Source organism: Vulpes lagopus, chromosome 7 (assembly GCF_018345385.1).
Source record: "Vulpes lagopus strain Blue_001 chromosome 7, ASM1834538v1, whole genome shotgun sequence".
Lineage (NCBI taxonomy): Eukaryota > Metazoa > Chordata > Mammalia > Carnivora > Canidae > Vulpes > Vulpes lagopus.
The window spans coordinates 105,550,258-105,577,998 of NC_054830.1; the positions used below are offsets into that span (position 1 = coordinate 105,550,258).

Sequence of the window (27,741 nt, forward strand, 5' to 3'; positions counted from 1 at the left end):
AGAAGAACAAAGGAACATAGGGAAGACATGCGCGCGCACACACACACAATGTAATTGTTTAGTTATAAATAAATATTTTTAAAAAGACAAAGCAAGAAGATAGATTTTATATTAAAAAGTAAAAAAAAAGATTTTATATTTATTGAATCTTTATATCCATTATCTTATTTGGGATACTGATTGTATACTCTTTCACATTACGTTTATAATGATATTGTTAAACCTCGTCACGTGGAGTTATAGTCTGGAGTTGAAAATAGAGAAGAGTAGACCTAAGACTTTCTTTGAAACTACATTGAAATTTATTAGTTATCAAAGTGGAGAGGGCAGTGAGAGTGTTCGTGGAAAGTTGCTAAAGGCTCTCAAAAAATTATAGTTATGTTCTAAAACAGTACCTTTGCCAATTTTGTCTATGCTTTACTATGTGGTCACCCTTCCCCTCTCCCTATCAGTTTAGGAAGACCTTGGATTTCAAGGGGATTTGGGTAATGTTTGGAAATTCATTGAATTGTGCCTAGATGGTGCTCAATAAATGAATATATTTACATACTTTAAAGCAAAACAACCTGGAATTATTCATCTTTTGCCTGAAAAGAATTCTCTAAGCCATTTCCAGAAACTAATTTACTGAATTACCTATGGCCCAACTTTAATCCCAGTGAGAGACCTAAACTAATTATTAACCACTAATTCTTTTCTAACTCTTAAATACAAAATCCTAATATGACCTTTGAAACTCTGTGATCTGGTGAACTTTTTACAATGAAGCCCAGGCCCCTACCCCCATCCCCTTAGGGCTTAAAAAGCTCTTTAGTCTATTCCTGCTTACCTCACTAGCTTCTTTTTTTTTTTTTCCCCTCACTAGCTTCTTTTCAACATATTCTTTCCTTGCTATTTGCACTCTAGTTTTCTTTTGGTTTCTAAAATTGTTCAAGACAAATCGGGGTCTTCCCATTTGTTCTCTTTGACTTAATGTTTCATTACAGATCTCCTTACATATGACATAACTCCCTCTCCTTACCACACTCAGCATGAGATACCGCAGTCACTTACAGATTGAGGACATAGTTTGAAAAGGACATAGTACTTATACTACTGTAATGAGATTATTTATATGCAATTATTTAAAGCCTATCTTCCTTTTTAAAGAGGGACCTTGTCATTTGTCTCCATCATTGTCACCTCAGCCACTGGCACCCAATAGACATTCAACATATAGTTGTTGAATAAATCAGTGAAAAATCTAGATAGCTTCTTACATTATCTAAGGTCTGTTTACTTTTTAAAATTAATACTCCACTTTTTACTAGAAATTTGACTGAATTAATGGATTTGTATAATCAAAAGCCAAATTCTTTTTCCTTTGCTTCCAGTTTGGTAGGTCAGGTGGATTCCTGGGATCTTGGCCAACGAGTACAAAGTCAAACTACTCAGTTCTTTGTATACAGTGTTATCATTAAGTATTCTTCAACAGTTGTTTATAAAGGCATTAATGCAAAGGAAGAAAAGTCATTACAATGCTACCTGAATGGCTTTATGGTACTGGAATAGTATGTTACCACACATAGTGTAGAATTAGGACACTTGGAAGTCTGTATTCAGCATCATTTTTTTTTTAAGATTTACTTATGTATTCATCAGAGAGAGAGAGAGGCTGAGGGAAAAGCAGGCTCCCTGCGGGAAGCCCAATGTAAAGGGGGGGGAGGATTCCGTCCCAGGACCCCGGGATCACACCCTGAACCCAAGGCAGATGCTCAACCGCTGAGCCACCCAGGCATCCCTATTCAGCATCATTTTAAAAGTTAAGTTAAAACATGCTAAAATAACATCTCTTCCTGGTATGTTAGCTCTTTCCTCTCATTTCCTGTATGGTTTTTGCTGAAAAATTTTTAATTCTCCTTTGTGAGTAATAAAAAAAAAATTATATGTAAAGTACTAAACGTCTCTTTAGATCCCTGTTTCCATTTCAAGTCTCCAATTTTTTGGGTGCATTTAATTAATTGACATCAATAGCTTTATAATTAAAGCAGTAATGTCTATAATATGTACACTAAAATGAATGAAAATGTTTACTTGATCCAGTATATCACATTAACTTAGTGGATTAAGAAATCTTTAATATTAAAAATTTGAGAATGTAGCAAATTCTGAAAGTGATCTAAGAAATTTGATGAGTTATCCGGAATTACACTGTACTGTAACAGAGATGGTCTACAATTTACCGTAAGTCATTCCAGAGGTGGTTTTGCTGTCACTTGGGCCTGAAGACTCATTGCTGCTATAATGCTGTCAATCCTCCCAGGCATTTTTACTAACTTATTCAGCAAGAATTTATTATGCATGACTTGGTGTTTGGTTTATTGACAGGAAAGGTGAAGGGCATGACAGAGTTCAGATTCTTAGAATTTAACTTGGAGACAAAATCTGAGTGTGAGAATTCTGTAGTTAATATATGAAGAAGTACTAAAGAATCAAACATGTTTTTATGTGTATGTAATCCTTAATATCATTCTTAAGGTAATTATCAATGTAATTGGAAAATATAATTGTCAACATAAGTTTCAAGTTCAAAGAGGTATAAATCCATTTGACACATTTGTTGAGAACCATGTAATTGCAGAAGATGTAGGAACAACACAGATGAATAAGATCCCATCCCTGTCCTCAACACAAAAGACAATAAAAGAATATAACAAGTTAAAAGTAAATGTCATCAGAATAAAGAACTCTTAAGAATTTAGCCTCAGTGTGATAAAGGTTTCATACAAGAGGTGGCATTTGTGCTGGGATGGGAAGTATTTGTAGAACTGAGCTTGCAAGGACTCAGAAAAACAGAGAAGTTAATACTGTGTTGCACATTTGAAAGTTGGTAAGCGTAGATGTAAAAATTTTCTTCATAAGTAAAATTGTAACTGTGTGGTGACAGGTGTTTACTAGACAATGTGGTGATAGTTCTATAATATATATGTAAATTACGTAAACCTAAATACAATGTTATATGTCAGTTATATCTCAATTTTAAAGAAAAGCACAAGTAGCATTTAGGGAGCAGAGCAATTGAGTTTGAATGGGATATTATTAGTTAAGAGGGCCAATGGGGAATAACTAAAAAATAGGTGAGTAGAGCATTAAAGGATTGAAAAATGTTCTGAAAGTAGTTAGGATGCTACTGAGGCCTTTGAAGCAATGAGTATTAACAGAAAGACCAATTAAATTACCTTGCAAGATCATTGTGAGGGTTAGATATGATAATTTATGTAACACACTGGGCCCAAAGTCTGCTACCAAATAAATGTTTAATAAATAGTACCTGCTATCATTTACTTGACTAGAGACAAGACAATTGGGAAGTTTCTAGGTGAATCAAGAAGGTATATGAAAACATTATCTAGTAGTGATGGTAGCAACAGAGAAGTGACAAAAAGAGAAACTATAGGTTTGCCCCAATTTTCAAAAGTTTGCATTATTCTACTTCACTTTTACAAAAGACCTCCATTAGTATCTGGTTTTGCTAACCAAAGGAAATCCAGAGGTTTTTCTCTTTTACAAAAAAAAAAAAAGAGAGAGAGAGAGAGAAAAAAAAGCAAAAATAGCATTCAGCGTTTGTTTTGCAGTGAGCCTTTATAGAGGCAGCAAGCATCCCAAGCAGTGAGAGGAGCAGCCGGTCGGTCAGGCGGAGGCTCCGGGCAGAGGGGGCTGCGCCCTGCTGCCTTCGGGAGCCGCGGCCCCGGGAGCGACCCCAGCAGCGCAGGCCCCGGAGCCCAGGATCCTGCGCTGCCCCCGGGACAGGGGAGCGGGGAGGGCCCAGGACAGCGGGGACGCTCCTGCCACCGCCGCCGGGCGCCCCCGAGCTGTGCGGGTCAGCGCCCCCCGCCCCCAGAGCATCCAGGCCAGTGCGGACGGGGAGCTGCGGTCGGTACTGCGGGAGCTGACGCCAGGGCTGGGGACCTGGCCGCTGCCAGTGGGGTTGTCCCTCCTGGTGTCACCCTGTGCCTGGGAGGGGCGGGGCCGCCAGGGGACAGGGGCCTCATGGGGTCAACAGCTCCCACCGAGCCCGGCACCCAGCAGGGGCGGAGCATCTCCCCAGATGCACACACCTGAGAACCAGCACAGCAGGCCCCTCCCCCAGAAGACCAGCTGGAAGGACGGGGGAAGAGCAAGTTCTCGACCGAGCTGCTCTGGAAAGCTCCAGGTGAGGTTGAGAGATTTATAGTACATAGAACTAGAGGATACCCTCCTTTCCCCATCCCATTTTCCAGTACACCTCGTTTTTATATCAGACTATAAGTTTCCAATATTTTTTCTCTTTACCCACCTTAACCACAATATTTTTCCACCTCTTCATTTTTAAGTTTCTTCCTTTTTGAATTTCATATTTCTACAATTACAGGTCTTAGATATATTTTGCACTTCTAGATTCACTTCAACATACTCCATTTAATTTGGGGGGATATACAAAATATGTTTTTTTGTTTTGTTTCTTTTGCTTTTTCTGCCTCATTTTGTTCTACAATGGTGGAAGTTAATACCTTCTAAAACATGACCAGCCTGCACACAGAACCAAGTGGTATACCGTGCTGGTACATTCTGTGAGATTATAAACTCTCTTCATTCCCATTCTGCCCCCACTTTTATCTCATTTTTCTTTTGATGGTCAATGCTGGGGCTTTCTACAAGTATTGCTGGTTTATATAAAATTGGGACTGAGCATCTTCTAACACACAGAACTTAACAAACTCAGAACCAAGAAGTTCACCCTCTAGGACCCCTCAGGTAGACTACATTCTCCCTCCACTACAACTTCTTCACCACCACCATCTCCCAGTCCCCCTTTTGTTTTTCTCCTCGTTTTACTTCTTTTTTCTTTTTCCTTTTTTTCTCTTTACTTTTGCTTTTTTTCCTCTTCTTTTTTCTTTTTTTCTTCTTTGGGATTCTTGGCCTTTTATGTTTCAGTACTTTGTTTTAAAATTTGTTTTTCATGTTAGTGGTCCTTTTGTTTTATTTCGTTCTTATTTTTGATTCCATTTTCTGGTCTCTTACCTCATCAGAAACATCTAGGGTGAAATTTACTTAGGTCGTGGTTGATATTCTTGATTTAGCCTGCTCATACAGCCACTCTGCACTGCGCGAAAAGACTAGAAGGAAGAACTCACCACACACAAAAAAAAGAATAAAAAACAGTACTCTCTGCCACAGAGTTACAGAATTCGGATTGCAATTCGATGTCAAAGCCAATTAAGAAGCACAATTATAAAGCTACTGGTGGCTCTGGAAAAAAGCATAAAGGATTCAAGATACTTCATGACTGCTGAATTTAGATCTAATCAGGCCGAAATTAAAAATTAAAATGAGATGCAATCCAAACTGGAGGTCCTAACAACGAGAGTTAATGAGGAGGAAGAAATAGTGAGTGACATAGAAGACAAGTTGATGGTGAGGAAGGAAGCTGAGGAAAAAAGAGAAAAACAATTAAAAGACCATGAGGAATGCTTAAGGGAAATAATTGATAGCCTCAGAAGAAAGAATCTACATATAATTGCGGTTCCACAAAACTGAGAAGGCCTGAGGGTTTGAAAGCATATTTGAACAAATCATAGCTGAGAACTTCCCTAATTTGGGGAGGGAAACAGGCATTCAGATCCAGGAGACAGAGAGGTCCCCTCCAAAATCAATAAAAACCATTCAACGCCTCAATATTTAATAGTGAAACTTGCAAATTTCACAGAGAACATTCTTAAAGTGGCAGGAGACAAGAGATCCCTAACTTATATGGGGAGAAATATGAGATTAACAGCAGACCTCTCCTCAGAGACCTGGCAAGCCAGAAAGGGCTGGCATGATCTATTCAGGTTACTAAATGAGAAGAACATGCAGCCAAGAATACTTTATCCAGCAAGGCTCTCATGCAGAATAGGAGAGATAAAGAGCTTCCAAGATAGGCAGAAACTGAAAGAATATGTGACCACCAAACCAGTTCTACAAGAAATATTAAGGGGACCCTGTAAAAGAAAGAGGAAGCCCAAAGAAATAATCCAAAAAAAAAGGGACTGAATAGGTAATACAATATGGCTGAGTGATGGGCATTGAGAGGGGCACTTGGGATGAGCACTGGGTGTTACAGTATATGTTGGCAAATTGAACTCTAATAAAATATATAGAAAAAAAAAGATTTTGAAGGATAGAGGAAGGGTTTTTTGTTGTTGTTTTAAAGGAAAGATTTGCATAAATCTTAAAAATGGTTAAACAGCAAAGAATATCATCAATAAAGTATTATCTGCCCTAAATTAATTTATGAATCTAATGCTAAACTAATAATAAGACTAATAGGTTTAGTTGGAGGCTAGTGTTGATTTTGTTTTGTTTGGGGTTTTGGTTTTGGGTGGGTTCCTGTTTTTTAACCCAAAGTTCATTGAGGTAAATATTGTTGTTTTTGTAGATTTCCTCCAACCATTAATAGCATATATAAATGGTGTTTATTGATTAAATATTTTTCTGTGATCATATAAAAATCCACTTATGGCTTAAGTAATAGTAAACTATTTAGTTCAATCTATAAGTATTGTAGTTTTTGTCGTTGTTGTCGTTTTTAAAGATTTTATTTATTTATTCATGAGAGACACAGAAAGTGGCAGAGACCTATGCAAGGGGGAGAGGCAGGCTCCTCACTAGGACCACAATGCAGGACTCAATCCCCAGACCCGGATCACATCCTGAGCTGAAGGCATATGCTTAACATCTGAGCCACCCAGGCATCCAAATACAATACTTACTTGGATCTAATTCTAAAAGATCAAATGAAATGGTCTAATCTCCAGAAGAATTTTAGTAAAACCCTCTAGATTGGCAAAACACCATCTTAGGAATTGTAATTCTAGAAAAACTTCAATTTGAGCTAATATAGCATCAATTAAAAAGAGTTAAATTAAAAAGATATTGCTCTGAACTATTTTTAGAGAAAAGACAGATATTACACTATGAATATCCTGCGCTACTGTAAACCTGAATCAAATTTGCAGGTGACCCAGACATCTGAGACCTTACAGTTTAATCTTCCTCTTCCCTGGGGGACCTGATAGATGATTCAAGGACTCTCCTGCAGATACTTTCTAGCCACTGCCCAGGACTGCATTTGGAACACTTGGGACGCCACTTGGGAAAAGCTGGAATTTACACTTCTTCAGCCAATTTTTGTTGGTTGTGATTATTTTCTTAGCAAGCTTTCTCTGAGCCAAGCAGCTCTTTTCTCCTGGGAGACAATCCAGCCCTAATAAAAGGAAGTGCTTCTTTCCAGCTCTTTCTCAAGACCACCTTCCTGAAGGAGTCATAATTCTGATGTATAAGGCTTCATATACTTCGGGACGTTTCTTCCAGATTTCTAAGCAGTAAATTCTCTCCTTGGATTTTCTGCAGATATGCATTACATGTTTTTGATGTAGTTCAAGCATTATTTGAAGTCTTAGCTGAAATTTTGAATCCCAATCTCAAACAATGTTTTTAGACTGCAAAGATGTTTGTTCATTTGGAGACCACTCATTTGAATTATAAGTGATGGATTCATTTATTTTTCTTCACTGAACTTTTTAAGTTGTCCTTGTTTTTCTCCTTCAAGCCTTATTAAGAAAAAACAGCATCAATGTATTTCTTCAAATCGACTTCTAATTAGCAGTTTTCTGATTTTCTCTTTGTCTGAATTTCAAGTTGCTATCATCCACATAATCTCTAAAGAGAGCAAGCAAACTTGTCTTTAGTGTGGCTTTAGAGATTTTAAAGCCTCTTTCATTTGTGTTTTCAAGCTATCAAGCATTGATTTCTCACATTGCAGTTTCTTAGAATAGCAGTTTTAGGCTTTCTTAAAAATGAGTGTTTTAAAAAAAAAAAATGAGTGTTTTTATCCCAGCCAGCCATGAGGGATGTTCTAAGGGATGTTTTTCTGAGATGCTCTTAAGATGTTTTGGCATCAGTCACTTGAGATTGAGGGATTTTGCTGCATCTTTGAGCAATTGTGTCTGTCTTTAAAGTTAAGCCATGAAATGAAAGTTTAGGGGACTCCCTTCTGTTCTTTTTGGAAAGGGTTTACAATGTTCTCAAGTGTTGGGTGGAACAGTCCAGATATTTATAAGTGCTGCAAAACTCAATGTTTGTGATTTCAGAGAACTGGTCTTCAGTAGAGATAACTTGAGAGTTTCATTAGCTTGTGTAATCAGTCTGGTCTCTTCACTTACTTTAACCCCAGGCAGAAAATCTTTGGTATGGATCTTTTTTTTCTCCTTAAAGCATGCCTGCTCTAACTATAAAAACAATCAAGAAGGCCATATCAGAATCTCCAGTGAAACCACTTGTTTCAAACATCAGACAACACCATCTGAAAGCTAATACAGAACAGGAGTAGGAGGCAAGGCCAGGCTCTATAAAACAAAACTCTCTAACTTTGCTTACTGTACAAATAGAGAGTGATAAGTGATATTCTTTGTCTAGTACATCTGGATAAGGCGAAAACATTGACTGCAGCCACCCAGGCACTCCAAGCCATATGTTCTAAAGACGTGGAGGATTGAGGCTTAGACTAGGACTTTTGGTGAGGAAAGCAGCTGGCCAAATGTCTGTTGAAGTTTACTTTGTTTAGAATTCATTTATTTGTTTGAAAAGGGAAAGAGACGGCTTATTTTAAGTGGTAAAACTGGACAGAATCAGAAACAGTAGGGACATATTTCAGTATTTTGTTCAATGACTTTTTTCAATGTTTATAAATGTTTATTCGGTGTTTTTTCTCTTCAGTACAATCTTGTCTTTTGTAGAAAATGAAGCAATTATGCTACACTGGTGTTTCCGATGACACAAGGTGATTTTAGGTGGTTTACTGACTTGGCATTAAATAACACTGAGTCACATAGCAAGAAAATAACTTCTTTCTCTTGCAGATCTTTTAATTATGTTAAAAGCTCTTTGATTCTTACTAAACTCCCTCTTAAATAAAAACAGCAGTTCTCAGGTTGATAGCCTCTGCAAACATTGGTATCCTTCTAGGTTTGAATAAAAATACTTTTGTCATCTTCATTTTTGTAGTTCTCTTCTACTTATGGAAAATGATACCAATTCTCCATTTAGTAAGCCAAAAAAATTTTAAATGAGTGACTGAAAGAATAAACATTAGATAAATAATAGTATATATGATATGTAGATGTCAACAAAAAAAAAATTTTTAAGTTATTATGCACCATTCCACTATTCCACACCATTCCAGAATCTGTGATCCTTCATGAATACATAAATATGTTTTTTGAGGGTATTTGGGGTTTGTTTGTTTTTTTTTTGAGAGGGCTTTGACAGCATAAAGGTGTTAAAATACCATTGAAACATTTAAAGCAAGACATCAGCCAAACTATACTATCTTATTTAAATCCTTATACCACCTTCTGGTTTAGCAAAAACATTTTGTCATAAATTGTGATAGCATTGAGTCTTTTTTTTTAAAAGATTTTATTTATGCTTGAGAGACACAGAGACACAGGCAGAGGGAGAGGGAGAAGCAGGCTCCATGCAGGGAGCCTGACCTGGGACTCGATCCCGGATCTCCAGGATCACGCCCTGGGCTGAAGGCAGCGCTAAACCACTGAGCCACCCGGGCTGCCCAGCATTGACTCTTTGAAGTGAAATGTAAATAAAACTGCATTACATGTTACTTAAGATTCAGAATTTCTGCCATGTGTTATTGTAGAATCATGGAATTTTAGAATACAAAAAGCCTTTTTAAAAATTTTTTAGAACTTTATATTTTTTTAATTGGAGTTCAATTTGCCAACATATAGCATAACACCCAAGCTCACCCTGTCAAGTGTACCCCTCAGTGCCCGTCACCCAGTCACCCCCATCCCCCCCCACCTCCCTTTCTACCAACCCTTGTTCATTTCCCAGAGTTAGGAGTCTCTCATGTTTTGTCACCCTCACTAATATTTCCCACTCATTTTCTCTCCTTTCCCTTTATTCCCTTTCACTAATTTTTATATTCCCCAAATGAATGAGACCATATAATATTTGTCCTTTTCTGATTGGCTTATTTCACTCAGCATAATACCCTCCAGGTCAGGTCCATCCACGTTGAAGCAAATGGTGGGTATTTGTCGTTTCTAATGGCTGAGTAATATTCCATTGTATACATAGACAATATCTTCTTTATCCATTCATATTTGATGGACACAAAGGCTCCTTCCACAGTTTGGCTATTGTGGACATTGCTGCTATAAACATTGGGGTGCAGGTGTCCCCGCATTTCACTGCATCTGTATCTTTGGGGTAAATCCCCAGCAATGCAATTACTGGATTGTAGGGCAGATCTATTTTTAACTCTTTGAGGAACCTCCACACAGTTTTCCAGAGTGGCTGCACCAGTTCACATTCCCACCAACAGTGCAAGAGGGTTCCCCTTTCTGCACTTCCTCTCAACATTGGTGGTTTCCTGTCTTATTAATTTTCGCCATTCTCTCTGGTGTGAGGTGGTATCTCATTGTGGTTTTGATTTGTATTTCCATCAGGCAAGTGATGCGGAGCATTGTCTCATGTGCTTGCTGGCCATGTGTATGTCTTCTTTGGTGAAATTTCTGTTCATGTCTTCTGCCCATTTCATGACTGGATTGTTTGTTTCTCCGGTGTTGAGTTTAAGAAGTTCTTTATAGATCTTGGACACTAGCCTTGTATCTGATATGTCATTTGCAAATACCTTCTCCCATTCTGTAGGTTGTCTTTTAGTTTTGTTGATTGTTTATTTTGCTGTGTAGAAGCTTTTTATCTTGATGAAGTCCCAATAGTTCATTTTTGCTTTTGTTTCCCTTGCCTTCATAGATGTATCTTGCAAGAAGTTGCTGTGGCCACGTTCAAAAAGGGTGTTGCCTGTGTTCTCCTCTAGGATTTTGATGGAATCTTGTCTCACATTTAGATCTTTCATCCATTTTGAGTTTATCTTTGTGTAGGGTATAAGAGAATGGTCTGGTTTTATTCTTCTGCACGTGGCTGTCCAATTTTCCCAGCACCATTTATTGAAGAGACTGTCCTCTTTCCAGTGGATATTGTTTTCTGCTTTGTCAAAGATGAATTCACCATAGAGTTGAGGGCCCATTTCTGGGTTCTCTATTCTGTTCCATTGATCTAGGTGTCTGTTTTTGTGCCAGTGCCACACTGTCTTGATGACCACAGCTATGTAGTACAACTAGAAATCCGGCATTGTGATGCCCCAGCTCTGGTTTTCTTTTTCAATATTCTCCTGGCTATTCGGGGTCTTTTCTGATTCTATACAAATCTTAAGATGATTTGTTCCAACTCTCTGAAGAAAGTCCAAGGTGTTTTGATAGGAATTGCATTAAATGTGTAAATTGCCCTGCATAGCATTGACATTTTCACAATATTAATTCTTCCACTCCATGAACATGGAATATTTTTCCATCTCTTTGTGTCTTCCTCAATTCCTTTCAGGAGTGTTCTGTAGTTTTTAGGGTATAGATCCTTTACTTCTTTGGTTAGATTTATTCCTAGGTATCTTATGCTTTTGGGTGCAATTGTAAATGGGAATGACTCCTTAATTTCCCTTTCTTCAGTTTCATTGTTAGTGTATAGAAATGCCACTGATTCACAAACAGCCATTATTGACACTTTACTGATCAGATGAATCTGACTATAATTTGGTAGGTCAATCAACTCTGGTTTTTTGTTTGCTTGTTTGTTCGTTTAAAGATTTCATTTATTTATTCATGGGAGACACAGAGAGAGAGAGGTAGAGACATAGGCAGAGGGAGAAGCAGGCTCCCTGCAGGGAGCCAGAAGTGGAACTCAATCCTGGGACTCTGGGATCATGCCCTAAGCCCAAGGCAGACGCTCAACTACTGAGCCACCCAGGCATCGCGAGCTCTTTGTCTTAAACCTGTAGAGGTATCCTTTGTGAATACTCCATGGCACAGACTCATCTGCAACAATTCTGTTAGAGTTCATGTTGGTCAAAAGATTGTTTCTTCAAAAATCAGCATAGTAGTTTGTTAGTTATTAGCCAAATTTCAACTAAAAAAACTGAATAATCCCCAGAACACATATTTAAATTTAAATTCAGATAATAACACCATAGATTTATTAGAATTAGTACTAGCATAAATTGTATCAGGCATTACAACGTTAGTTGACAAAATTTTTTCCACTTTAATATTTCTCATCATTCCTTCAATTAGTATTGCTAGTTGCTCTACTAAGAATTTAACAACAAGCTTAGTATTAGAGATAATGTACACTGTTTCTATGGTATTCTGAAGCAGAACATCAGGTATCCACATTAAAATCCAGCAGAAGAGTGAAGGAAATCATTTAAGCACCTCTTGGCATTCTCAAGGCAAATAAGGTGGTGATGACTGTTCTGCTGAGAGTTTCTCATAGGGAGGTGGTGCATTGGGAACCTGTGAAAATGAGAAAGGGAGAGTATGGGCTTGGCAACAGTGCAGAGGTTTCTGGAAGAGGGGTAAAGTTAGTGGTCAGCATCATATGTATACTACTTCTCTGGACTGAACCTTGTAAGTGCTTGCATCTAATTCCCACCCAACAAGATAATCATTGTTAAATTTCATAAGTGTGTAAGCTGAAATAGCAGGAGGGGGAAGAGCAGAGAAAAATAGAGCTAATGGCCTTTCCAAAATCTCAAAAACTTATTTATATCTTCATTATTCTTGTCAGTACAAGTCCCAAGCCCTAAATAGTGAATTCTTGAACACTGTTTAAAGCCACTAATATACATATATACCATATATATAGATCTCTGTAGTTGGGTCTAAAGGCCAGTGCTATTATCAGTACAGCACAATGTGTTAGGCTTTCATTTAATGTTTACAACAATTCTAGGAGTATTTTCATTGTTTTTATGTTACAGGTTGGAAAACTGAGGTCAAGTCACTTGTCCAAGGTCACACAACTTCACAGTAATTTGGCTCCAGAGTCTGTTCTTTCAACCATTAAAATATACTGCATCTGTACCAGTGCTGTATAGAGTATAGAAATAGAAAACACAGTATACCATATATCTGGTTTTAAATTTTCTAGTAGCCATATTACAAAAATAAAAACAAACAGGTAAAATTAATCTTCATAATATATTTTATTTAATCCCACATGTCAAAATATTATCAACATGTAATTGATATAAAAATCATTAATGAATTATTTATATTCTTTTCTTCAGACTAAGTCTTTAAAATCCAGTATGTATTAGCACATCTTAATTTAAACTACTATGTTACAAGTGCTCAATAGCCACATGTGGCCAGTGGCTACTCTGTTAGACTGCACAGCTTATACAATTAATAACAGATGTTTTTTTTCCTCCTCCCTTAGATATATCTACATCCAAAGATGCAGATGCAGTGAAACGCTGGGACACCTGCACCCCAATGTTTATAGCAGCAATGTCCACAATAGCCAAACTGTGGAAGGAGCCTTGGTGTCCATCGAAAGACAAATGGATAAAGATGTGGTCTATGTATACAATGGAATATTACTCAGCCATTAGAAATGACAAATACCCACCATTTGGTTCAACGTGGATAGAACTGGAGGGTATTATGCTGAATGAAGTAAGTCAATCAGAGAAGGTAAAACATTATATGGTCTCATTCACTTGGGAAATATAAAAAATAGTGAAAGGGAATAAAGGGGAAAGTGGAGAGAGTGAGCAGGAAATATCAGTGAGGGTGACAGAACATGAGAGACTCCTAACTCTAGAAAAAGAACAAGGGGTGGTGGAAAGGGAGGTGAGCAGGGTGATGGGGTGATTGGGTGATGGGCACTGAGGGGGGCACTTGACAGGATGAATACTGGGTGTTACACTATATGTTGGCAAATGGAAGTCCAATAAAAAAAATACAAATATATATATATATATATATATCTACATTCAGAAAAAGGCAAATAAGACATAAAAAAAGACATAAGACAAAAAAATACTATATTCCGAATTGAGTTCTTTCTTTGGATCTTACATATGTAAGGGATCTCATCATGGACCCTGGAAAATCTGGCTATGACAGGACACAATTTAAGAAAATCTCTGTGCTTCCATCTTTTTTTTTTTATGTTATTGTTTGATTTTTTATTATGGTAAAATACAGATAATATAAAATTTACCATTTTAATCATTTTAAGTGTAGAGTTCAATAGCATTACATATATACACATTGCCCTTGCTTAAGTTGGAATAATTTTATTCATTGGAATTAAAAGCAGCCACACATGGGATCCCTGGGTGGCGCAGCGGTTTGGCGCCTGCCTTTGGCCCAGGGCGCGATCCTGGAGACCCCGGATCGAATCCCACATCAGGCTCCCAGTGCATGGAGCCTGCTTCTCCCTCTGCCTGTGTCTCTGCCTCTCTCTCTCTCTCTCTCTCTCTCTCTCTGTGACTATCATAAATAAATTAAAAAATTTAAAAAAAAAAAAAGCAGCCACATAATAAACACCAAGATGCAGGATCTCAACCTACCACAAGTTCACAATTACTCTCTTGAAAAGGCAGTTTGCTGTGCTGGTGACCAAAACCCTCATGTGGACATCTTCCTGTTAAGGTACTTTGAGTGCCAGCATGAATACTTTTGTCCTGAAATGTGAATACATGAAGGTCAGTGGGTGAGAAAAAAGAATGGAGTTCTGTAAGAAAAGAGAAGAAAACTGAAGTTATTTTTAAGAATAGGTGTTTTTATTTTTTTAAGAATAGGTTTATTTTTGTAAAAGAGTTTATTTATTCATGAGAGACACAGAGAGAGAGACAGAGACACAGGCAGAGGGAGAAGCAGGCTCCCCTTGGGGAGCCTGATGCAGGACTGGATCCTAGGACCCCAGGATCATGACCTGATCCAAAGGCAGACATTCAACCACTGAGCCACCCAGGTGCCCCAAGAATGGGTTTTTAAATCTTGGTTCTGCCACTTACCTGCAATGTGTCCTCAGGCTAGTCACTTTACTTCTCTGAATTCTAGTGTTTGCATCTTTAATATGAATGCCACCTACCGCTCAGAGTTGTAGAAGTTAAAACTAAAGGTTAAGCACTTAATATGGCACCTGACACCCATTAGTTAGTCAGTGAATATATATATATATGTGTGTATATATATATATATATATATATAATTTTAAGATTTTATTATTCATGAGAGACACACACAGAGAGAGGTAGAGACACAGGCAGAGGGAGAAGCAGGCCCCATGCAGGGAGCCTGATGGGGACCCCATCCAGGGTCTCGAGGACCACACCCTGGGCTGAAGGTGGTGCCAAACTGCTGAGCCACCCAGGCTGCCCCCAGTCAGTGAATATTTTTAAAGGGAAGGAGAAAAAGAATGAATCTGAACACTGAACCTCAGAGAATGATTTTTTTTTTAAAAAAAATATTTTATTTATTTGAGAGAGAGCATACAAGTGGAGTGAGAGGCAAAAGGAGAAGGAGAAGCAGACTCCTTGCTGAGCAGGGAGCCTGATATAGGGCCTAATCCCAGGACCCTGAGATCACAACCCGAGCCAAAGACAGATGCTTAACTGATCCACCCAGGTGACCCAGAATTTCAGAGAATGATTGCGAGTGGAGATGATCAAACTAGCGAGGACAAGCATATGAGAAACTTGGCAGCAGGGACTCACTGCCTATTTCTGCCTTCCCTGTAATGACAGCAAAATATCTTAAACACTATGCATATGCATTTAAACAAATACACATGTTGTGGTAGGAATGCTGTGGTAGCCTGAGCTTCCAAGTCAAGTTGCAACATAAGTCTACCTAAGGTGAAGTTACACACCCTGAGTCACTGTAGGAAGGGGTGGGTGAGAGCTCAGTTTGGTGATTTGCACAGGTTTTGGGGTGATATTCTCCATCCCTAGAAGAGAATGACAGCAGATTGTGGAGGACAGAGACATACCCAAATGGGGACTTCAGGAGTGATGTACTGTGGTGAGATGGAGCATTTCATCACTGACATAGTTTAAATTGCTGGCACACTGTCATAATAAAAAGCGGATTTTAGTTGCTTTTATTATTATCAAATTCTCCACAATGGTGGTTCTCAAACTTTAGCATGCATCTCTATCACTTGAGGGCTTGTTAAACACAGATTGCTGGGCCCACATCCAGGATTTCTGACACAGTAGATCTAGGGTAAGGCCCATTATCTGCATTTCTAACAAGTTCCCAGGTGATAGTGTCAAAACCGCTCATCCAGGGCCACATGGAGAACCACCACTCTGCACATAGAGCACTTCCCTATTGCCCGCACCTGGGTGACCCAGCTATACTTAGATCCTTAGAAGGACTGGGCAGATAATGCATATGCATCAGAGGGCCAGGTGGGGACAACAGGAAAGGAAGGAGTATATCTTATCTAAAGGGACAATCACTGTGCAGCTAACAGTTTTTGCCAGATCTTTGATTTTTTAAAAAACAAACTAGAGATCAAGATTTTTATGTAAACTGTTACTTTTAAATGTTGGCACCTAATTCAATTTCTTAAAATACAGACCTAATCATATCAGTGAGCTAAATCCAGACAGTAGGGCATTCGCAGCATACACTCTGTGGTACTAGCCAAGACAGGCTGGATCAGGGAGGCTGTGTGGATGCTGAGCAGCTCTTCAGGCTTCTCTGAGGACTGTGATTGATCACTGGAGTCTACTAGGTTGGAAGAGGGCATCAAGGTAGGTTTCCCAAAGTGAAGTGTTTGGAACATCACTGAGGTGAGGCCAGACATGGATTGGGGCTGATAACTACACAGTCTTCAGTCTGTAAAAAGGTAGTTTTCCTAAACTCTAGTCTGAAATTAATATTGATGCTACCCCCTGGAAGGATATATACACAGGGCCTGGTCTTGACTTAAGGATGCGCAAAGTTTGTTTTCTTCCCAAGTCCCAGCAATATACTGCAGGTAAAGTATTCAATGAATTTTCTCCCTTTACCTTAATTATCACTGTTGTTGTTTTTCTGTTTTGTAAATTTCTCACTTGCCATGGGGTAGGAGTATGATCTACTCAGCTCACTGCTAGTTCTTTGCATTTGCATTAAAACTTTAGCATGCATTTTAAAAGGCAGCTTCTTGGGTCTTACCATCAGAGAGGGTCCCAGAATCTGCATTTTAGCAAGAGCTCCGGATATGAGTGCAGGGGCCCCTGACCATTGAGAAACACAACATATGAAACATGAATATAAATTGAGCTGTCAAGGGGGTCCTCAAAATTCTTCTCCAAGAATCAAAAAAGCATTATGTCTTAAACCTCCAGGTGAAAGGATAAAGTTGGTAAATGCAAAAAACAACTTTCATCCCCTTACAATTCATCTTCCTGCAGAAGCAAGTTGCAACTAAAAGCAATCTTTCAAAAGATGTTTTTTGGGGCTAAAGGGAATTGTGAGTCAGTGGAGACATTTTAGGAGATCTTAATTCCAACCAATCTTGCTACCATTCTCTGTTCAGAAAAAGTGGGGAAATAAACATTTCAAAGCTTAAAACTCAGGTGTCTGAAATTTGCATTTATTGTCATTTGTGTCCTTTGGCTTACCATTGTTATTTTTTTAAGTAAGCTCCATGCCCAGTGCAAAGTCCAATGGAGGACTTGAACTCTTGACCCTGATATCAGTAGCTGAGGTGAGAACAAGAGCCAGACACTTAATTGACTGGGCCATGTTGGGTGTGGAGCCTATTTAAAGAAAGAAAAGAAAGAAAGAAAGGGGGGAAACCTCCAAAGAGAGGCAGGGAGGTAATTATGTAATTAAATGCAGTATTCAGTGCACTATTGTACATAGTTTTGCCTAAGTTTCTTAAACTACGGATTCCAACCCAGCTTTTCAAGACTAAGTCTCAAAACGAGATTTTAATATAATTTTAAAAAATAAATGACAGCATTTTTAGATGACATGAGAACCAGAGAATTTAAACACAGCTCCATCTCATAAAAATTCCAGAAACTCTATAAATCACTGATCTAGACCTAGAGGAATGGAGACATGGTAGGTTGAACTTGAACCTTACTAAGCAAAATGTCCATAGTGTCTGAGCTTATGACATTAAAGACTGCCTATTATAGTTTAATTAAATTTAAGATGAGAGTGTTGAAGCAGAAAGTGAAAAAAAATTGTATTTTTGTCCAGAAGCATCAAGCTAGTAGTTGTGGACATTTAGGGTACTAACACATTGAGTTTGTAGAGCTTTTATTCCTTAAAAGACTAAACTATTATGTGTTTTTGTATACAAGCACAGAATTAAATAAAAATATAGAAGAAAATATATATTGAATAAAGACACATCACATGTGCCTAGGTATAGAATAGAGCAAATGAGGCTCAGGGAAGTTAAAATCTAAGGTCACCAAGCAAGTCAGTGACAATGAGACCAAATGCTGATGCCATATAATTGAGTGGCTGCTATATTCCAGGCACTGGAGGTACAAAGATGTCTAAGAAATATTCTCTGGTCCCAGTTCATATGTGGGGGAAAGAAAAGGAGTGAAAGAAGCAAAAAGTAAATAACCAATTACAAGACAATGTTAACTCCATGCTAGAGGCACAAATGGAGTTCTGTGTCAGAAGGCAATGTCCCTCCCTAATCTGTTGTGGACAGCCCAAATGAGGTATCATATGAGCGCAAGGTCCATCTCTAAACCTCTTAGCCCAAAGCTTTCCTATGGTACTTGGTTTGGAATCTTATTCAGACTCCGCGATTCTCCTTTCTGCTAAATGTCAGTATACTGAAGGGCTACTGCTCAGTTTCTGTGTCATCCCCCAAACCTGCTATGTCTTTTATGATTTGTATTTGGGGCACTCTGGCAAGATGGGCATTAGGAAAAGGACACTTGGGACTGCCCAAACTTCCTGACAAGGAGAAGAAGTCAAAGCTAGAGCTCTCACCTTCCTCTACTCCTCTTCAGACTGCCAAACTCCAAATCCCCACCTACACCAATCCTCCCCTCCACCACACAACCATTTTGCCTAAATTGCTGAGTGAGCAATGGGACTTTCCAACATCTTTTGTAAAGATACTTTTATTCCATTATGTATCAACTCAGTTTTCAGATGTGTAATGAAAGAGAGAGGGGGAGGAAAGCTGGAGGGAGGGAGGGAGAGAGAAAAGGAAGGAGGGGGAAGGGGAGAGAGAAATTGCAATTCTTTTTTCATTCCACTGCTCACAATGGATAATGCCTCTGGATGCTTAAGACCTAAGGTGCTACCCCGCTTTGAAGTGAAACTTGTAGTTCTTATAGTTTAGCAACTCAGTTGATGTTTCCCATTTATGGAAGACACTGCTACACTAAGACTAGACTGTGTAATTTGTTAGCTTCCTGCTCATATGGGTAAAGAAGAAAAAATTCTGTCAAAACTACATTGGCCATCAAAAGAGAATGGACCTTGTTAATAACCCAGTGGTCCTTTGTGCTGCTGAGGGGTGGATGGTTTACTTATTGTACTGATGCCTGGATAGGTCCTACTTATGCTAAATGCTTGGTATAACAGAGTTAGAAGAACTTGGAACTCCCAGGGAAGCTGGGAGGAAAGGAGTAAAGCAGCAAGGTGAGATGAGCAGCCACTAAATGGAGGAACAGAACCCCTGAGAATCCTCAGGATGATTGATAAGACCTGGAGCAACTCACATGCTGCTGTTTGCTGTGCAAAAGGATCAGAACCCCTACCCCTGGGCTCCACAAATTATCAGTGCTCAGCATTTAAGTTTGCTGTGAGTGAAACCAAAGAGGTGGGCCAAGTTTCTGGTTGGAGTTCATGTCTAGGCAAAAGCAAAGGAAAAGCTGCAAGAAGAAGAGAAAGACTCGTCAGAACCAGAAATGAGAGTTAAAGGTGATCATAAGAATGTTATCTTACTCCCCAGAAATTCAGAGAAAGAAGGGCAAGGGTGTCCTGGATCTGGAGGGATCCCAGCAGCAGAAAGTTTACTAACCCTCAAGCTTCTGTATCCACTTCGTCTTCTACAATACCAACAGCCAATGAGCAGCAAAATTCCCAGGATCACTGTCAAGATTCCAATCCCTGCAGCCCTGGCCCAAGAGATAAACAAATCCATCTGGGTACAGAAACCTTGTTCTAGATTGTGATGAATCATGCATCAGTCTTCAATCTTCACAGGAGCTTTCCCATCCCAAAGCCACATGTTCCATTTCCCAAGTAGTTTCCCACCCCCACCCCACCTGACCCCACACTGAACACCCACCAACCTCCAGCACCTGTGTCAAGGGACAGGAGCTTCTTTAGGAGCCTCTCCGATGTGTGCCCACATAAGTAGTGCTAACTGGCATGGCCTAACCATCCCAGTTCCAGGCACAAGAGGTGCAGGAGCAACTAACCCATATGTGAACAATGTATTTACAGAGACTGAGTTATCTTTTCTTTTCATCAGGGCGTTTCCCCCCCCCCCCCCAACTATCAGTCCACAAAAAGGATTGATACTTAAATTAACTTAAGATTGCTATGATGAACATTTTACATATATTAGATTATTTAATTCTCACAACAGCCCTGTAAAGTAGGCACCACTTATCATCCCCATTTCACAGGTGAGGACATAGATTCAGAGGTTAAGTGCTTTGCTGATGGTTATAAAGAGGTAGCACAAGATGGAGCCAGGATTTGAACTTGAGTTTGTTTCATTTGTGTTTGTGTCCTCTTTGCCTGAAACTCTTCCCCTCACTCCTTGCCCATGACTAATATATTCACATTCAAAGACTCAGCATCACCCCTCCCAGGATGATGGCAACCTATTCTGGCTTCTCTCATAAACAGCCCTACAGTGGTAATTGGCAGTGTGCCTACCTGTCTCTTCTAGGAAAGGAGTTCCCAAATGAGTTGTTTGGTTTGGGATTTGTTTTCAATTTGTGTCCTCAATGCATAGAAAATGTCAGGCACTCTGGTGTTTCAAAAAATATTTCTTGAAGATGGATAGATGGATGAATAGGCATTTGGATGGATGGCCAAACATATTTTAAAAAATGAACAAATGAATTATGAGTGATTACAAATCCACATCTGCAAAATTAATGAGCCATTTAATATCTTCTTTAAAATAATTATGTATAAATATGTGGATTTGGGGCATGATGCTAGTTCCAACATCATTATTTTTTTCCATTTGCAATTGGAACTGAAGATCTGAAATACCATCTTTAAAGATCCATCCTTCCTTTGTCCTAACCGCTTAATTCTCTGTTACTTTCACCTCTTGTGGGAATTGACACTCTAGTGAGAATGAGGAGATCCACAACTTTCCACACAGCAGGTTTTGGTTGGAGATGAAGAAAAGGTAATGAAGAGAAGGAGAGAGCATTTAAAGCAGCCACCGAGGGTTAGAACTGGCACATCTTGACTGAAGGGATGGAAGTAGAGCTTGCAGGATTTAGAGATATCCAAGACTATACCTATTGCATGGGGTTACCAGAGCCCAGCCCAGCTAGGGTATCCCAGGACATCTGACTCATGTTTACATTCAGCTAGGCAAGCTCCTATCTGGCCTCTGCTTGCTCAAGGAATCCAGTTCAGGATGACCAAGGACCAAACCAGATAGGTCAGTCCTTGCTGCTTACTCTGTTATCACCTAAGTGATCTGGAAAAGACATTTCTAGCTCCAGAATGGAGCTAGAGATAGAACTCTGGGGATGCTGAGACAAGAGGCCTGATCTCTCCAGCCTGCTTGGCTGCCATGTCAGAGACCCCAGCTGACATTTGAAGTCAGAGATTGCAGATATTAGGTAAGCACCTCCCAACTAGCCAGGCATGGATTATTAAAAGATAGAGCATTGGGACTCAATCATGAGGAGAAGTGTCTGAGCTGAACCTACAGCAAAGTTGTAGCATCACTGAAACTGTTCTGCTCCTTAGCAGCAGGAGCAATCTGGGCATCCAAACAAGCCTTTTGAGCCCTGTGTCCAGTGGCCCCTGGGAAAGATTAGTTACTGCAAAGGCCCTGGAAACAGGTCTGAAAGCTGTGCTTTCCCTGTATAACAATTAGCTAACATCTGCCTGATTTTCTACATCACAACATGATCAAAGTGGAAAGTGCTGTGACTTGCTAAAGAAGGGTTCTGCAGAGCTGGGTGATATAGGAGATTGAGCAGCTGAGGGTGAATCAAAATATAGCTGAGGGTTCTCCTGGAGAGATCTTTGTCCTGTACCAACTACCTGACCACCTCCTTCTCAAGGCAGCTGAGGCATCAAGTCTATCCTGTCCATTTCTAAACCAGTTGGGTGACAGTGCTGGATAAAAACTCTGACCTAATTATGCAGGTCAGTCCACCCACTTTGTGGATCATGAAGCTGAGACCTACCGAGACTCATCAACATCACCACCACCTTAGCAGCTACTCTGTCCTTCATTGAGCACTGATTTGTGCCAAGCATTGTGCCAGGCACCCCACATATAGGCTTTTATTTCATCCTCACAATAATCCTCTGAGGTAGATACGATGTTCATGTCACAGCGGGTATCCCCATAATTTTAAACTGGTAAAATGCCCAATGATGCACAAGTGGTAAGTGGCAGAACCAGAATTCACAGTGACTGGCCTAAGATACCCAACCAGTGCCTTTCCTGCCATATCGCCCTTTCCTGATATGAAGCTGTCACAAGGAGCATTCAGTGGGCTCTTGTGACTGAAGGCAGCTGATTCAATTCCTGGCATGCTTGTGCTCCAATTTCACCCACCAAGGCTGTGGTTATCCCCTTGGATATCATAACACAGACAGAGCTCTGTTCCAGTTCCTTATGCACAGTCACATTGCATTCACACATACACACTCAGTGATTGATAGATTAGAAAACATCAGGATATGCCAGACACACCAAAATAATGCAGTTTGCAGCTGGGCAGGACTCTCTAGAGTGTCACCAAATGCGTCCTGTAGCAGAGTCACCTGAGGTGGATGTTAAAGTGCAAACTCTGAGCCCCACCTCTAGACCTACCAAAACAGCCTCTCTGGCAGAAATGCCTGGGAAACTGCATTTTACAAAACCTCCATGAGTGACGCATGCCCTCTCACTTCTTACTAAAGTTTTACAGAGATACAGTTTGTTGAATCATCATACAGAAACTGAAACAACATCCTACTTAATATCATGTGTACTCTAAACATACCCCGAAGAATATATTTTTTACTCTTGGGATATTTTTTCAGAAAATCTCCCCATTCCCAACTGACCATGCAGGGATGTTAGAAAATCCCACTGGCATCTTCTGAGGAAATGCTCCCAGCCTAAAGTCTTCCTCAGTGCCTTTAATGAGTTCCATATCTTACTTGCCCCTGCTAGTTCATTCTAGTAAAGATTTTTCAATAGTTCCTTCCCCAAGGGAGAGCAAATTTGCAGGAATTTCTGACTAGATCACTTAAGACATGGTCCAAATAAAAACCCGGTACCTTATTTGTCCTGTTGGAGTCTTCACTCAGAGGGTGAAACCCAATCTAGAGCACCATACTCTTGTGTACTCTAGTACATGCAGAATGTGTCCCAGCAGCCTGTCCTACCACTACAGCACTTATGCTTGCCAAAATTATTCTTGAGCCTAATTCTCCACTACACTGTAAAATTTTTTTCAAAGATAAGTATAGCATCTTAGACTGACTATACATTGCTTAGCACTTAGAAATGCTGAATCCTATAAATATTTATTTTAAATTAATTCATACTTTTAAACACCTTTCCTTAGAATAAAACTATGATGCAGAAATAACAAGCGGGGTCAGAGTGCAGTTGCACATACCTGCCCTTCATTCTTACTAGCTCTTTGGCAACTCACCTTTGTTCTATCCACAGGCCACCTCCAGGAGCCCGAGTGGAGGAGACAGAACAAAGCTTGAGGAAAGAGTCACCTTGCTCCCAGACAGATGTTTTCCAGCTGGGAACCTACAGTGAAAGCCAAATAACCAAGAATACAGACCCCCCAAAAATGCCAAGATCCAACTTCTTATCATTCCTATCTCCTAGCCTGTATGGCCTCAGAAAAAAGCTTGAGTGAGCCCCTTGTAGGACATGGGGTCCCATCACCTCATTGCCAGGGTTTTAATCTCTGGAGAAATGAACACTAGAGAGATTTACTGACAGACATACGCTTGTGGAAATCAGCAGGCTGTCTGCAAATGGCAAACTGGAAACCCCACTGGATCCAATTTTGAACTTACTCTTCAGCTGTGATGTAGGAGTGGTTATGCCCCTTCTTGGGATAACCAAGGATGAAGTGAGCCTCTTCTCTTGGCATCTTGTGGGGCAAGGCCACAGAACACCTAATAGCAGAGTCAAACAGGCATCATTTAACACATTCAGAACATCCTCGCACAGCATTCCATAAATATCTACAAAAAACTCTCTCCAGATGAACATTAATGATAGCTGGGACCCTCTGGTTTCTCTCTGTGAGAGAATTTGTACCTGCTTATTTCATTGATATCCAGTGGTAATTGCTCAGGTTTCTAACTGCTTCCAACAACTGAAAATTGAGTTCAAAGAAGAAACTACAAACAAAAGCAAAAACTTTGAAATTGAGTTATTATTTGGGGGGGAGGAATGCTCTTCATTTCCTATCAATTTACTGTATACCATAAGCTTATAGAGAAACAAAATACATTCTTTAAAGATGACATTTTATTATTTGTATTTTTTTAGAGAGGTGAGAGGAGAGAGGGAGAGGGAGAGCAAGAATTTTAAGCAGGCTCCATGCTGCATGTGAGGCTTCATCTCACCACCCCGAGATCATGACCTGAGCTGAAATCAAGAGTCAGATGCTTAACAACTTAGTCATCCACACACCTCCACAAAAGGCATTTGTATTCATTCCTTACTTTCACTGGCAGAAGACTGGTTAATAAAAGGAGTTATTTCTCTCCAAAGGTATTAATTTGATGTCAATCTTTGGTCAAATAGACAGTTATGATCACATATGAGTATGTAGCTGAGCACAGCATCCTCCAAGTCCACCTTCTAACAAAGGAAATACCTGGGCTTGTCCATGTTCACCCTGCCCAAACTAAGATAAGGACTCCCATAACCTGACTTTGTCTATTTGTTTCCCTCCCGCTAAAATAAATTTCTGCTTCTCCTTCATTCAAGTCTCATGAATAGGGCTTAAATATGTATGTATGTGTATCATACACAGAATATACATAATATGGAATATATATAATACAAAGTTTAAAACCATAATACAAACAAATAGACAAAAAGCTCATGAACTGCAGAGGTCATGATTAAAGAGTACTGGTTGAAAACCAACAGCGATTTTTCTTCTCTCATTGTCATTGTGCATTTTTCTTCTCTCTTATTCTTATGATTTTCAAAGATCTGATAATAGAATTATATAAATGAGCCTGTTTAAAACAATAGGAGAGAAGTGGAAGAACAGAGTGGGGCATTTGCCACACGAACCCTTTCTATTGGGGCATTTTCTGTGTACATTTTCATTCTTTATTGTAAAAAAGAAATTATAGTTGAACTCACTGATCACCTCAGGTGAATGATGTAGGGGTGAGACCTATGTTCAAAATTACAGCTACGAAACGCAATTCTGCATTAAATTGTTTTTGTAAATCTATGTAAACCTCTGCAGTGTAGGGACAACAAATGTACCTCATCCCAAACCAAGAAAAGCAATCTTTCAAGTGAATACACAAGCAGAATCACAAGCAGGATGCAGCCTAAATAACTGCTCTTCCTGGTTCTCTGCTTTGCTTCTTGGCAGTCTAGGAACAGGATCTAGGAGGAGACTTCATGAGCCCTCAGAAGCTGGAGACTTACATTGAGGAGAAATTTTGCTATTAGCCAAGCACTGTGAAGCAATGAGGGAGGGAGGAGGAGCCCACCAGAATCCCCCAAAACCTGTTCTCTTGGACACAGCCATGCTCTTACCTTCCTGGATGGGATTGTTCTGTCTGTTGGTTGGCTCTGTGTGTGACAATTGCTTCTTTGGCTCTTAATCTTTTAAATTGCTTCTCCTGGTCTCCAGTCCCATGTTAGTCATGAGTTTGGATTTCTGACAGGGTCATCTATGATTGCTTAATTGGCATGAAAGAAACTGCCTTCATTTCTCTACTCAAAAAGTCATTGTTCATTCTGGCCTCTGTTTTTCCCAGTCTCAGGATTTCCTCCTAGAGAAGCCATTTATTTTAAATATTGGTCACTCCTTCATAGGATTGCCAGAAAAAATATCGAATATTTGAATTTCAGAAAAACAATGAATATTTTTTAGTATAACTATGCCCCATGCAACATTTTGTAGTATAATTAAGCCCTGCTTACTGGAAGAGACATATTTTTACTAATAAAATATTTATGGGGTGCCTGGGTGGCTCAGTCAGTTAAGCATCTGCCTTCAGCTCAGGTCATGATCTCAGGGTTCTGGGATCAAGCCCTATGTCAGGCTCCCTACTCAACAGGGAGTCTGCTTCTCCCTCTCTCTGCTTCTCCCCTCCCCCCCACTCATGTTCTCTGTCTCTCACTCTCTCACAAATGAATATAAATCTTAAAAAAAAAATGTTTGTTATCTGAAATTCAAATGTAACTGAGCACCCTATACCCTATACCCTCCCTCATCTGCTCTCCAAAGAGCCTTTGGTCTCAGACCTGGAGACCATCTAGTCCCACTCTCTCCTGATCAAGAAGAGGAAATAGAAGATCCCTAAAGCCTCCTAAAAAAATTTCCTTATGTTAGTTGGACAGTTACGTAGTCAGGGCCAGGGTCCCCAACAAGAAAATATGGAGTCAGAACAGCTAAAATAAAATAGCACTGACCTCCTGCTTTACAGCTTAGACAGGACGGCATGGACATTCTGCTTTGCAGCTTTTGCAGGAATGACTTCTGCAAAGTGTCCTAAAATAAGACAATTAACCACAAAAACATTTGTCAATATCACAGACAAGGAGCAGCTAGATCTAAGCCCCCAGATGTCAGAAGAAGAAGAAGAAGAAGAAGAAGAAGAAGAAGAAGAAGAAGAAGAAGAAGAAGAAGAAAGACCGTTAGCACTTGGACATTAACCCAATAGCTAGACAGATAAGTGGCCAAAGCCCTGATTGGCAAGACTCAGTACACCATGATTACTTAAGAAAGTTCCACAAAAGAGCTCATAATAACCCCTAAATTTAGAAACCCTGAGGACAACCCACTTGGATCCCCTTCCCTCTCCGGAGCTTTATACTTTGGCTCAAAACACTTTGCACTGGTGCCCACCACTCTTTGTCTGGTCTACCTCTTCATTCTTTGAAGCAGTGTGACCAAGAACTGTGGGCACTAAGGCATCACAAAATCCTGTAACATTAAGGTCCCTGATTTCTCTGTGACATATTCAGAGATAACAATCCCCTGGGGAGAATGGGTTTTGTGCATGTTCAAGGAGCAGACAAAATTTTCTCTTTGAAGGTAGATATGACCTGCCTAGAAACTAACTGAAACCAGGCCTGATTTGACCTGACATCATCATCATCATCTATCCTGAGAGTCAACCGTGTATAGCCCCTAGAAGCATTCCAATAGACACAACTGTTACCTTTGCTCACCAGCTCTCTGTGACTGTTGTGGGCAAACGAAACAAAACACCCACCAGAATTAAGGAATGTGACAATTCTTATCAAATGAGGACTTAGATTACATAACTACTAAGATCATTTTCCCCATAACATCCAACGTCCCCACACCTTCACAATACTATGGCTTTCCAGTTTCTGTTTTGGTCTATTCTGTGTGAGGGCATTATCAACTTACTGGATACTGGA

General features: G+C 39.7%; 1 protein-coding gene across 1 annotated transcript; it reads right to left on the reverse strand.

The window, feature by feature from the left end:
• Positions 1-11,851: 11,851 nt before the first annotated feature.
• MLANA (melan-A) lies at positions 11,852-25,895 on the reverse strand. Its single transcript, XM_041764034.1, has 5 exons — positions 25,882-25,895; positions 24,162-24,263; positions 19,936-20,032; positions 14,498-14,611; positions 11,852-12,428 (listed from the first exon to the last, which is right to left on the reverse strand). Exons 2-5 carry the CDS (start codon positions 24,236-24,238, stop codon positions 12,360-12,362), a joined length of 357 nt encoding a protein of 118 aa, XP_041619968.1. The 5' UTR covers positions 24,239-24,263; positions 25,882-25,895; the 3' UTR covers positions 11,852-12,359.
• Between the last annotated feature and the right edge of the window lie 1,846 nt (positions 25,896-27,741).

Coding starts and splice junctions, on each gene's coding strand:
- MLANA (XM_041764034.1), bottom strand. CDS start 24,238: ATGCCAAGAGAAGAGGCTCACTTCATCCTTGGTTATCCCAAGAAGGGG. Junction 14,612..19,935: donor GTGGATACAGAAGCTTGAGG/GTTAGTAAACTT, acceptor TTCACATTTCAG/GACAAAAGTATTCATGCTGG. Junction 12,429..14,497: donor AGAGTAATTGTGAACTTGTG/GTAGGTTGAGAT, acceptor TCATTTTCACAG/GTTCCCAATGCACCACCTCC.